This window comes from Lipotes vexillifer, unplaced genomic scaffold, assembly GCF_000442215.2.
Source record: "Lipotes vexillifer unplaced genomic scaffold, Lipotes_vexillifer_v1.1 scaffold474, whole genome shotgun sequence".
Lineage (NCBI taxonomy): Eukaryota > Metazoa > Chordata > Mammalia > Artiodactyla > Lipotidae > Lipotes > Lipotes vexillifer.
The window spans coordinates 1,579,858-1,593,318 of NW_006772385.1; the positions used below are offsets into that span (position 1 = coordinate 1,579,858).

At 39.0% G+C, this 13,461-nt stretch overlaps 1 protein-coding gene across 5 annotated transcripts in view; it reads right to left on the reverse strand.

Annotated features, from left to right (window-relative positions):
* IGF2BP3 (insulin like growth factor 2 mRNA binding protein 3) overlaps positions 1-13,461 on the reverse strand; it is a 144,328-nt gene that overhangs the window by 99,018 nt on the left and 31,849 nt on the right. For all 5 annotated transcript variants that reach the window (XM_007447451.1, XM_007447452.1, XM_007447455.1 and 2 more), the window contains exon 3: positions 3,662-3,710. In XM_007447451.1, coding sequence (XP_007447513.1) covers positions 3,662-3,710 — 49 coding nt within the window. The remainder of the gene's footprint in view (positions 1-3,661; positions 3,711-13,461) is intronic.

Consider the following 13,461-nt stretch of genomic DNA (forward strand, 5'->3'; position numbering starts at 1 on the left):
TCAGCAGGATCTAGTGGTAAAAAGGTAATGTAAATAAGAAATAAAAACATAAAATAAAGTATCACAGTGGTATAAAGATAATCAACAATCCAGTTACAGACCTTATAAAACGCCTCATAGCACTGTTATCTCATGGTGCTTCTGCCACGGTCCCAGATTCTGTCATTTCTTTGATGACCTCATAGAAAACGGCTTGGAAGAGCACTGGCAGAAGAGGGGAGGAACTTTCACTTCTGGGATAGGACTCTGACTGGAAATTAAGCTCTCAGTTCCAAATACACCTTCCAACTCTGTGATGCTGGGACTGGGACTCTGCCCTATTATCGCACCTTTGCCAGCCATTCCCTGGTGGTTTCTGCTGACAGAATGCACAAGAGGGGGACTGGAGAGCAGGAGTGGAGATGACACGTGTTCCTTCCCATTTATCAGCATCATCCTAACAGCCATGGGTTTGGGACTCTAGCGGCTCTGGGCATTCCCAGAACCAGCTTCATCACTTCCTTTCTTCCCCCATCCCAGGCACCAGCCACAGCCAGGGAGCATCCTTTGCTCACTCTCAGCTACTCGGAGCTCTTCCTTCAAGCTTCTAGGATCTGATAACCTCACCCTGTTCCCTTGACCCCTTTCCTCCCCAGTCAGCCTCAGGGTGGGAGCTGCTATAGTTGTCACTATCTATGGATTCCATCTTTGCTCATTCAGCCCTCTAGCATCTGTGTAATTCTCCACATTTAATTCCCCCTGGTATAATACCTGTTTTTTTGTGTGTGTATAGGCTGCATCTGAGTTAAGCACAAGAACTTTAAGTTGGGAGGAAATGAATTTGTTGTTCATACCATAGCTAAAATGTAGGGTGCACTTATATGTACCAAGCATTTTTTAAGGGTTTGAGCACGAATAATCCTATTAACGCCCATAGCAACCCAATCAAGTGGCTATTATCATCCCCATGTTAGAAAGGAGGAAAATGAGGCTTCGAGAATTTTAAAAACTGGTTCAGAGATCACATATCTAGTAAGCAGTGGAGCTGGGCTGTAATCCCAAATCTGACGCCAAAAGCCTCCTGCAAAAAACTCTAAGGCTTTTCTAGATACTCCATGCTGCTCCTAAGGACTGTTTACATGGTTCACAAATAACTTAGTGCAGGTGTATGCTTGCTTTTTTGTTATTCTCATAGGTCTTATTCTGTAACAGTCCCCTTCCCTTTTAATATGCCATCACTTGATTACTAAACAATGTCATTTGTCCTGTGGAATGTCCCATATTCTGGAATTGGCAAGGTGTTTCTTCATGGCATCATTTCATTTGTGCCCCTACCTTCTATACTTCTTATAAACTCAAAGTCAGATTGAAATTGAATCCAGTCAAACCTCTATTTTTTTGACAAGAATTTTTCATCTATGTTGCTATGTATTTCCTATTGCGTCAAATCAGGAGGCACGTAATGTCTGGTCATTACATCTTCAGTGATTCTAAGATTAATTAGTGGATTCAAAGTCTAATTTTTCCATTATAAAGGGAGTCCAGACATATAACTGCAAAATTATCACCTTCTATAAGGCTTTGGCACGAGACAACCAGCAGGCTCAGTGTGTACAAATAAAATGTTACACAAAGTGACTCCTCAAAAAGGAAATAACAGATGGTGGTCATTCAAGTCTTCAAGGAAAGGAAATATCCCAATAGTTCATCCTACTCCTAACAAGCCCTCAATAGTTTTTGTTAATCAGTATTTCAAACCATCCTTTAAACTGTAAAGGGGTCAAAGGTCAAGAGTTTCAAAGTCTAGTTCCACCCCTCTCTAAATTCAGTATCTGTTCTCACTTAATTCTTTGAACCCTGTGGGCCTGTATTTGCCCATTTGAAAATGGAGATAATGTCACCAACGTCACCTTACCTCAAAGGACTATGGGGGAGGGTAAAATGAAACTTTAAAAAACAAGTTAGATGTGGCAAATAAAAATTTATTCTCATCGATTAAATTTTACCCAGAATGAAGAAGAATACAATGAACTAAAATCTTGAGAAGCCACCAAAACTAGAATCAACAATGCTCAAGAAGCCACTGCAAACTAAATTTGAAGAGACACTATGAATGAATTATAAGGAAACTACCACTTGCCTATAGCTGATATGCTACTACACTAACAATTCACTTACTTAAAATTGGCTGCTACCATTTGACTCTTTCATTGAAAGCTACATTACACTAGATACAGTTCCCAAGTAGAAAATCATATTTAACATAGCCCATGTTAAAATGAAGGGATTAATTAACATGCACACGCTACTTTAAATAAATAACAAGGCCCTACTGTAGAGCACAGGGAATTATATTCATTATCTTGTAATAACCCATAATGGAAAAGAATATATGTATATATTGGGTTGGCCAAAAAATTCATTCAGGTTTTCCCGTAAGAGGTTATGGAAAAACCAGAATGAACTTTTTGGCCAACCCAATATATATATGTGTATATATATGTATATAAAATTGAATCACTTTGCTGTACACCTGAAACTAACACATTGTAAATCAACTATACTCCAATTTAAAAAAAAAACACATAAATAAAAAAGGGGATTAAACCAGTAATCTTGATACCATGACACTTGATTCAGGGACTCATCCTCCAAGATACTGAATTTCCTAAACAAATGTTAAACTAAAACAAGAAAATGCATTGAGTTTAATCTAATGTCACTGTTTCTATCTACAAAAGTATACCTTTTATACATTATACAACTTGAAAAATATTCAACATAGACCAAAGAACCAAGTCCTACAAAGATTAAATTCAATAACATTGTTCTGAAAATAAATGTGCTGTAAAATATTCTGAGCCTAAGTGATTTGTTACCAACTGGGACCTTGGAGAATGAGACCTCAGGCCAGCTTTCCTAAACTCACCACCAAAGAAACCTTTTAACCATTCTTTGCATTTTGATGAAGGTTCTGGTTTAGTGACTTCAAATGTCATTTTAGAACACTAATGAGAAACACACAAAGCTAGTTACTCTTGATTTTTATATTAAAAATACACAAAAGCTGAGCAGTTTTCCCTGCACCACCTTCTCCAAAGTAGCTTTTAAGAATTTTCAGGTCCATCATCTGGAAGAGTCAACAGACATTTCCTTTTATCTTTTCAACTACTGGGGTCTCAAATTCTCACCATGACATCATCAACATGGTTTGGAAACTGCTGACACAGGCTATTCAATTGTGCTAAAAGGTTAGTGTTTATATACAATTACTACAGTGCCACCATGTGAGCAAAAGAAAGCACAGTAACATTTTAAAATAAAGCATAAATAGCAGTATTTGCTCTTTAAAAAATTGCCAAGGAGGGAACTTCATATTTAAATACAATTAGCAAAACTCATCAGAAAGATCTCAAACAAGATTCTGTGGGATGTGATTGAATGAGCAAGTTTACCCAGTTACCCCAGAGCTTATTTCAACTTTAAGTATCTCAAAGAGCAGATTGTTTTCAAAGATATAGTATACTCTTACAAAGAAAAGCCCAATGCAAGACACAGACCATAAAAGAGAAGAACCATGTGTGTTCTAGCACATCCATGAGTTGGAAGGAGAAAAACCTTTGGAAAAACTACCAATAGGCTTAGATACTAAAATCTTAGTTTTAAATATAGAAATTCTTACCTCCCACTGTAAATGAGGCGGGATATTTCGTATCTGAAGTTTCCGAATCCTGCAGAAGAATTAAAATGTTTTTTAAAAGGAAAAAAAAAAAAAAGTAAATGCAGAAGATATTAATAGCCAACATGGATGCTGAGAACTACTTAAAATACTTTATATTAATTACAACCTAATATATAATAAGAAAAGGCAGCCCAAGAAGGAAAAAGGAGACAAAGTTATCACAATATGCATACTGAGACCATTTGGAAATCTAGCATCATTGGATTGTTATGGCTTATTCTAAAAGCCACTAAAATTGGCAGATACATTGTTTGAAAAACATTTCATCTGATGACTATATTCTAAGTTCAAACCCTTTAGCCTCAAAGTAAGCATCCCAGAACACAAACAAAGCCTTAGTCCAGATGTTCTTAATCTGAGATCACAGCCAAGGGGTCCATGGACAGAATTCAAGGAACTTGGATAGCAGGGGTGGGGTATGGGGGAAATCACATGTTTATTTTCACTATCCCCTAACTGAAATTTAGCACCACCTTCAATTATGGATGTTGGCATCAAACGACAGTAGAATTATATGACTTGTACTTTTGACATTAAAATAAATCAGATATTTTCATATCACGTTGTTGCAGATCTTTAAATATCATGTGTAATCACTACTGTGAAAGTTAGCTGTGTTGCTAGAACTTTTCCTTATTATGTTAAGAAACACATGCTACTACGAGCTTTAACATTATTCTAACTTTATTTCAAAATAATTTCCTTTATAATCCCATGTGTTTTATTTTATGCACTTAAAAATACCTTAAGAGGTCCATACTTTTCAGGCTGCCAAAGGAGTCCACGGCAAAATCCCCTACCTTAGTTCAAATGCTTACACATATACTTATACATATGCTATGTATATAAAACACAATATGTATTTTATATAATAATAAAATCTATTGTAATATACATCCCTCTTCTTCTATCCCCTCCTCAATACTATCAGAGGGAGGGAGCAGAAGAATAGAGGGAGGGTGGAAGGAAGGAACATGAATTATGTGAGATTGTACTACAGATACCAGGTACCAGTCACACTCTTAGAGGGAAAGGAATTTACAGTCAACTAGCTATTTTAAAAAAAGAGAGAGACTAACAATTGGGCATGACATCTCAAGTGAAATAATTTTTTAACTTCTAGAACTATAGTTAATTTCCTTTTCTGGGTCAAACGATCCACTTTTAAGCACCACAGCAAAACACCAGCTGGGACTACATTCACAGCCTACTCCTTTGTCTCTCCCATTCACCCCAAAGCCTTAAGAACAAATAAATGCTACAGACACTGCCTATCCCTTATGGAACTCTAAAGAACATGTAGATTAACAAACTCAGGTACATCCTGTTTATAATGATAAAATAGACAATGAAGGAAAAATCATTTTTACATTATTTTTATGAGACAGTGAAACAAAGCAAAATCACCAAGGGCAATATATCAAAGAGATAGTGACAGAATGCCAATTTAAGAAAAAATTTTCAAACACCACATAGTCTTAGAATTTACACATGTTATTCTGGGATTTGTTTCAAAAATAACTCATGTGCTAAAAAAAAAAAAACTCACGTGCTAATAAGTGTTAAAGCTGCAGGATGTGTACTGTATCTCTGCTTTTGTATAAGTTTTATATTTACCTTAAAAAATATACCCTAATAAAAACATTCCTAAAACATAGATTTAAAATCTGCCATGTACTGCTTTAGGTAGCAGAAAAGTTACTCACACTGTGTAAATACTTACCCTGGGTAACCAAGGAAGTAAGAATTATTTACTATACTTTGCAAGTACTAATCTGTCTTAAGCATCTGACACAGTAATAAATTACAGCACAATGTTAAGAAACTAAGTATTCCATCTCTACTGGACTCATTTTTCTGGGTATATATATTACAAAAAAATTTTCCCAAAAGCACACACAGAAGTGTACACAGAGAGTTATGGTCACCAAGCAGGTAATTATTCATTATTAAAACAACAAATACCTACTTCACAGAGTTCCCAAGAGCTTCTTTAAATAGGATACTATTTTTTGTACATTAGAAGTAATCCATTAGCCATGTTTTCCCCACACATTCTTCAAAATGTACATCCGACACCCATTTACTTATTAGAAGTTACTCCAGAATAATTATTTCCCTTAAACGGCTGTTCCTTTTCCATTATCTGATTCTCTCATGTTTCATTTTAGACAAATACCAGAATTATTTTCATAGTTAGTGTTTTGACATCTAGCAGTGTTCTTTCCCACTTACCCAGTAACTGATCTTAAACTCTGCAGTTTCACCTCTAGCTCCTCTCCCCATGGTCCACTCTTATCACTACAAGAGCCAAAAGGCCCAGCATTAAAAAAGTCCAAGCAAAGGCATGAATTCTCATCTAGTACATAAACACAAACCTCTGACCCAGAAGGTACTTGAGAAAAATGACCCCACTCAGCTGTACTAATCAAGTTGGCTATACAGTTAAAACACTATAACCTGGACTTCCCTGATGGCGCAGCCATTAAGAATCCGCCTGCCAATGCAGGGGACACGGGTTTGATCCCTGATCCAGGAAGATCTCACATGCCTCGGAGCAACTAAGCCCGTGCACCACAACTCTGAAGCCCAAGCCCCTAGAGCCCTTCTTCCGCAACAAGAGAAGCCACCGCAATGAGAAGCCCGCGCATGACAATGAAGAGTAGCCCCCACTTGCCACAAGTAGAAAAAGCCCGTGCACAGCAACAAAGACCCAACACAGCCAAAAATAAATTAATTAATTTTAAAAAAACAAAAAAATACTATCGCCTGTATTCTTAGCTCCCATCTCCCATCTGAGCTTTTAGAAATAGGTTGGTTATATTTGGGTTTGATGCTAAATACTTAAGAGTCAAGAAAACGGATACTGTTTTCCAGTGTGATTACCCACTCATTAGAGTTCAATTTAACTATCAGCAAAATAAGTTGGTGTTTCACCTCCTCCTAAAACACACTTATGTAGTAACAAGGATCACACCCTGTAACAACAGGGACTCATTAGGCTGTCTTGTTCACTGTTGCATTCAGAGTCTGGAACAGTGTGTGGCACCTCAGAAGCACTCAATTGATAGTTAAATTAACATTTGTTATAACATATAGAAGGGGAAGAAAACACAAGACTCACGGATCCACCATCCAAAAACTAACATGATTTTATTACAGCTCATGGGGGAGTGAGAAGAACAATAGCTACACTGAAGTTTGAGAACAAAAACAGGAAAATGCCGATTTAATCTCTTGTGCTATTTTAAAAGAAAACTTCCACACAATCTACTTATAAGTTAATCATATAGAATTTAAGGGTTCCCCCCCCCCCCAGAGGGAAAAATGAGGTAAAGTTTAAGCTCTCATTTAACCTTTAAAAAATGCTTACTGTGCCTGAAATAGTTGCAATAAAATTCAGTACTCTATTTTTTTTTTGGGGGGGGGCTGCACTGGGTCTTCCTTGCTGTGTGCAGGCTTTCTCTAGTTGCGGCGAGAGGGGACTACTCTTCATTGCGGTGCGTGGGCTTCTCATTGCAGTGGCTTCTTTTGTTACGGAGCACAGGCTTGTGCGCATGGGCTTCAGTAGAAGCAGCACTCAGGTTCAGTAATTGTGACTTGCGGGCTGTAGAGCACAGGCTCAGTAGTCGTGGCACACCGGCTTAGTTGCTCCGAGGCATGTAGGATCCTCCCGAACCAGGGATTGAACCCGTGTCCCCAGCACTGGCAAGCGGATTCTTAACCACTGTGCCATCAGGGAAGTCCCTCATTATTTATTAAAAGCTGGTTTAATTACAGGATAAAAAGCCAATAAAGCTCATGTAGACTCCTAAGGGCATCTTCAAAAGTTTTAGTAATAAATGGAACTGACTTAAATTGATTTTATTTAAGTTTTCAAATTGACACCAAAGTAGAAAAATCATATCAACCTCCATATGCCTGTATCAGTTACCAAGTATGATCACCTGATCTTGTTTATTTATACTCACACCTGTACCAACAAGTCCTACTTACATGGCCTGTCACGCTACAGTACATCTGTAAATACTGACAAAAGAACCTTTTTTGTTTAAAATTAACTATATCACCATTATTGCTTCTAAAAGTGATTAACAAAAATTCCTTGAGAATACCCACACTCTGTTTATTTCCAACTGCTTAATAACTATTTTTACAGCTGGTCTTTTCATATCAAGATCCCAACAATATGCCCACATGTGTAGAGTCAACATCTCTTAGGCCTCTTGGATATAAGAGTTCCCCTTCACTCTGTTTTCTTGCTATTTATTTCGAGGTCCAGGTAATAAATCCTGTGCAATTACTCATTCTGGGTTTTACCCATTGCATCCTCTTTGCCTCATTTTAAATAATTGTTTGCTATGTTGAATTTGATATACAATGATGTGTAATATCTTTACATTACAAAGCATAAAACATATACGAACCCACCTCACCAAATCAGAACAAGACAATTGAAGCTACCATGCTCTTCCCTCACCCTAATGTCTGCCTCCTAGAAAGTAACCAACACCCTCAATTTTTGTCATTCTCATGTCTTTTATATTAGCATCTTCTTTTAAACGACTCTTTAAGTAGACAAAATACTATTATCTGTCCTTAAAAATGGATAAAAACTTCATACTGAATATCTAGTTAGTTTACATTTCCCCATTTAAAAAAAATTTTTTTTAAGTTTGTTCAATCAGCATCAAAGAAGAGCCATACACTGCACATGCTTCAGTATGACTCTAGCCTCATAAGCTACATGTTTCCCTTTCTATCCTTACAACTTACTAGGAGAATAAAAAAATCCCAAACCTGTCATTTGTCTCCTGGTTTCTCACTGCCTGGATTTTGCTACTTACACTCCCATGGTGGTGTTTAATATGATGTTACTCTGACCCCTACAAAAGTGGTAATTAGATCTGAAAATCTGACTTGCTTTTTGTTGTTGTTTGTTTAGGGAGAGACAATAAACTATCACAGGGGAGGTTTTATACTTCCATGAAAAGATACATTATCCCTGGTTGTCTTCCCGTGATGTTGCAATCACTAATGATCATTGCCTAAATCCACTGTTTCATAAAGGTTGAAAATGTATTTTCTCATTGTATCATCTTCCATATTTTTTTAATGAATTTATTTGTTTGTTTGTTTATAGCTGCGTTGAGTCTTCGCTGCTGCGCGGGCTTTCTCTAGTTGCGGTGAACGGGAGCTATTCTTTGTTGCGGTGCGCAGGCTTCTCATTGCTATGGCTTCTCTTGTTGCGGAGCACGGGCTCTAGGTGTACAGGCTTCAGTAGTTGTGGCACAAGGGCTCAGTATTTATGGCTCGTGGACTCTAAAGCACAGGCTCAGTAGTTGTGGCGCACGGGCTTAGTTGCTCCGCGGCATGTGGGATCTTCCCAGACCAGGGCTTGAATCCGTGTACCCTACGTGGCAGGTGGATTCTTAACCACTACGCCCCCAAGGAAGCCCTGTATTTTTTAATTTAGCTGGAGTTCTTCCATAAAGAACAACTTTCCTTTATCACGTATTTGGATACGTTGAACCGCAGTAAGTATAGTAAAGGCAGGGTAAGTATTTGATTCTTTCCCTTCTGCAGATGGTTTTGCGCTGCTTAGCACATCCCCTTGCTCACCTCTGATTCCATTCACAGCTGTGGGAGACAGTCCCAAACACAGTGAAGTTGTCCTGCCTCCTTCCACCCCTAAGCACACCCTTAGGCATCTCTGTTTCACCTCAGGTTATTCACCAAAGCCTCAGAAGAGTTCAAGAACAGCCCAGAAGAATGTAACTTGATACAGCCACTATGAAGAATAGTATGGAGATTCCTTAAAAAACTAAAAATAGAACTACCATACAACCCAGCAATCCCACTGCTGGGCATATACCCTGAGAAAACCATAATTTAAAAAGAGTCATGTACCACAATGCTCACTGCAGCTCTATTTACAATATCCAGGACACGGAAGCAACCTAAATGTCCACTGACAGATGAATGGATAAACAAGATGTAGCACGTATATACAATGGCATATTACTGAGCCATAAAAAGAAACGAAATTGAGTTATTTGTAGTGAGGTGGATGGACCTAGAGTCTGTCATACAGAGTGAAGTCAGAAAGAGAAAAACAAATACCATATGCTAACACATATATATGGAATCTTAAAAAAAAAAAAGGTTCTGAAGAACCTAGGGTCAGAACAGGAATAAAGATGCAGACATAGAGAATGGACTTGAGGACACGGGGACGGGGAAGGGTAAGCTGGGAAGAAGTGAGAGAGTGGCATGGACATATATACACTACCAAATGTCAAATAGATAGCTAGTGGGAAGCAGCTGCATAGCACAGGGAGATCAGCTCAGTGCTTTGTGACCACCTAGAGGGGTGGGATAGGGAGGGTGGGAGGGAGGTGCAAGAGGGAGAGACATGGGGATATATGTATATGTATAGCTGATTCAGTTTGTTATAAAGCAGAAACTAACACTATTGTAAAGCAATTATACTCCAATAAAGATGTTTAAAAAATAAACACCCTTTGTCAAAAGGGAGAATTAAAAAAAAAAAAGAACAGCCCAGAAACAGAGAAGAGATGAAACCCTCAAGACAACCTGTAATTTACAGAGAACGTTGAGAGTCAGTAGATAAATGTCCCAGTCCTCCCCCCTGGGAAGCATTCTGTACATTTCTCAAAGGTCCTATTTCCTTATGGCAACCTCAATAAAGTGCCCTTCATTGGCTTGTCCTAAACCCCCATTTTCACTCTCCCCATTCCCTCATTTGGAGATGAAACCATCTCCAAAATAAACCAGCTTCATGCAAATCCTCATTTCAATGTCTTCTTTCAGGAGTTCAAAGACATCATTATTTCAAACTTTTCAGAATGATGAGTTGGTCCCCTGGCATTGTCCAAAGATGACCAAATGCTTATTTTTTTCAGTAACATTATGGATTCACAAATACTTTGTATTAACCCGCTGCATTAATTCCTTTTAATGCTCAAATTGCCCCATCTTTGGCTAATCAGTGGAGGCCTCTTCACACTGATCCTGTATCTTTTGAAATGACTCCAGCAATCTTTGAGAGCTTTTTTGCTTTCTGTTATGATAATCCAGGTTCAACCTGTACACTTCCTGCCCCCATATGCAACCAGTTTCATCCACATGGAGCACCGGTTCCTTTTAGTCAAAAATAATACAACGAGACACAACCTGGGTGCTCACTGTTATAGGGTTGGTCATCACTCCTAGGCCAGAGCTAGACAATACCCATTTTGTTTGAAAGCGAAATAAACCATGTGTCCACGGTGATTACAGTCATCCCTCCAAATTCACAGGGGATTAGTTCCAGAAGCCCCTCAGATACCAAAATCCACGGATGCTCAAGTGCCTTATATAAAATGGATAGTATCCCATATACTTTATTTATTTATTTAAATTTATTTATTTATTTTATTTTTGGCTGTGTTGGGTCTTCGTTGCTGCACGTGGGCTTTCTCTAGTTGCGATGAGCGGGGTTACTCTTCGTTGCAGTGCGCAGGCTTCTCATTGCAGTGGCTTCTCTTGTTGCACAACACGGGCTCTAGGTGAGCGGGCTTCAGTAGTTGTGACTCACAGGCTCTGGAGCACAGGCTCAGTAGTTGTGCACGGGCTTAGTTGCTCCGCGGCATGTGGGATCTTCCCGGACCAGGGCTCACACCTGTGTTCCCTGCATTGGCAGGCGGATTCTCAACCACTGCACCACCAGGGAAGCCCCCATATACTTTAAATCATCTCTAGATTACTTATAATACCTAATGCAATGTAGATACTATGTAAATAGGTGTAAATACAATATAAATGGGATGTAAATAGTTGCCCCCAAAAGGCAAATTCAAGTTTTGCTCTATGGAACTTTCTGGATTTTTTTCCCCAATTATTTTTCATCTACAGTGGGTTGAATCCACAGATGCAGAACCCATGGATATGGAGGGCCAACTGTTATTTTCAATTCAAATTTTAGGCTACTAAGTTTTTGCCAAAAGTCTTTGATATTTACATCTTTTTTCCACATTAAAGCTTGACAGGTATAAATAAGAATATAAAAAAGAAAATGCTTTATGTCTGTTATGGACTGAATGTTTATGCCCCCCCCCGCAAAAATTCATATGTTGCAGCCCTATCCCTCAATGTGATGCTGTTAGGAGATGGGGACTTTGGGAAGTGTTTAGGCTAATGTGAGGACATAAGCATGGAGCCCCCATAATGGGATTACTGTTTTTCTAAGAAGAGAGACCAGGGCTCTGTTCACTGCACACACTGAGGAAAGATTATGTGACCTCACAGCAAGAAGGCATCTGTCTATATAAGCCAAGAACGGGGCGCTCAGCAAGAACCCAAAGAATCTGCGTGCACCTTGACCTTGGACTTCCTAGCCTCCAGAACTGTGAGAAATCAACATCTGTTAAGCCATCCAGTCTATGGTATTTTATTACAGCAGCCCAAACTGCCTAAGACAATATCTGTTATCTCATGTAACCCTCCCAGTCAGCATTTTATAGATTCGAAGACAAAAGCACAAGTTTATCTTGCCCAAACATACCCTGCTAATGAGTGGCAGGGTCAGAATCCAGCTCTTGGCATTCTGGCTCCACAGTCTATCCTCCTAACTATATTCCATATTACTGATTTCACTTATAATCCAACCGATAACGTAACCATTATCAAAAAAACTTCAGAAAAATTACAGGTTGTGTGTTAAACCAAAGGTCAAAGATATGCCAATCTCAAGCAAAATTTTCACTTTGCTCCACAGCTTTAAACCGTACAATCAATTCACATACTAAAACTCAATATTGACATTAAATGGACAAGGTTACATATGAATACCAAGAAAGTCAACTATGCTGGAAACTCAGCTAATTGAACTGCCTCAAGATATTATGAAAACTGTATACACTGGCACCTAGGCCCTTAAAGCTAGTCATTTCATGCTAAGTCGCAGTGTAAGACATACAAGTGTATAGACTTGCAACCTTCCATCCAAACCACCTATGAGTCCTAAATGTTCATTTTCTTTATCTTGTTTCTCCCAAAAGGCCATCCCTCCTTTCTTTCTTTCTACTATCACTTATACAAATCAAGAGAATCACCACTTTCCCAATTCACAGATATAAAGAGGCCGAGGCTTGGATCATGATCTAACACAGCTAATACCAGCTGAAGACAGGAAGAGAAAACCAAGTCTAACTTAACTTCTAACATTTTCCTCTCTGCCTTGATCTCTTACACGAAGAGCTGGGACACATGGTCCATATGTGTACCGGTCATTTTCAAATAAAAAGACAAGCCTCTGGGGGCTTCCCTGGTGGTTGGGAATCTGCCTGCCAATGCGGGGAACACGGTTTCGATTCCTGGTCCGGGAGGATCCCACACGCCACGGAGCAACTAAGCCTGTGTGCCACAACTGCTGGGGCCAACGCGCCTAGAGCCCGTGCTCCACAACAACAGAGGCCACCGCAGTGAGAGGCCCGCGCACCGCAACAAAGAGTAGCCCCTGCATGTCACAACTGGAGAAGGTCCGTGCACAGCGACGAGGACCCAACACAGCCAAAAATTAAAAAAAAAAATTAAAAAAAAAAAAAAAAGACAAGCCTCTGGACTCAGAGCAGTATGGCCTGGCCTCTTCAACCTGTCACTTGGAGGCACTCTGAACTGGCTGTAGATTTTCATTCTTAGCTGTGCACAACCAACACAAACTATGCCCAAAGAGGAAG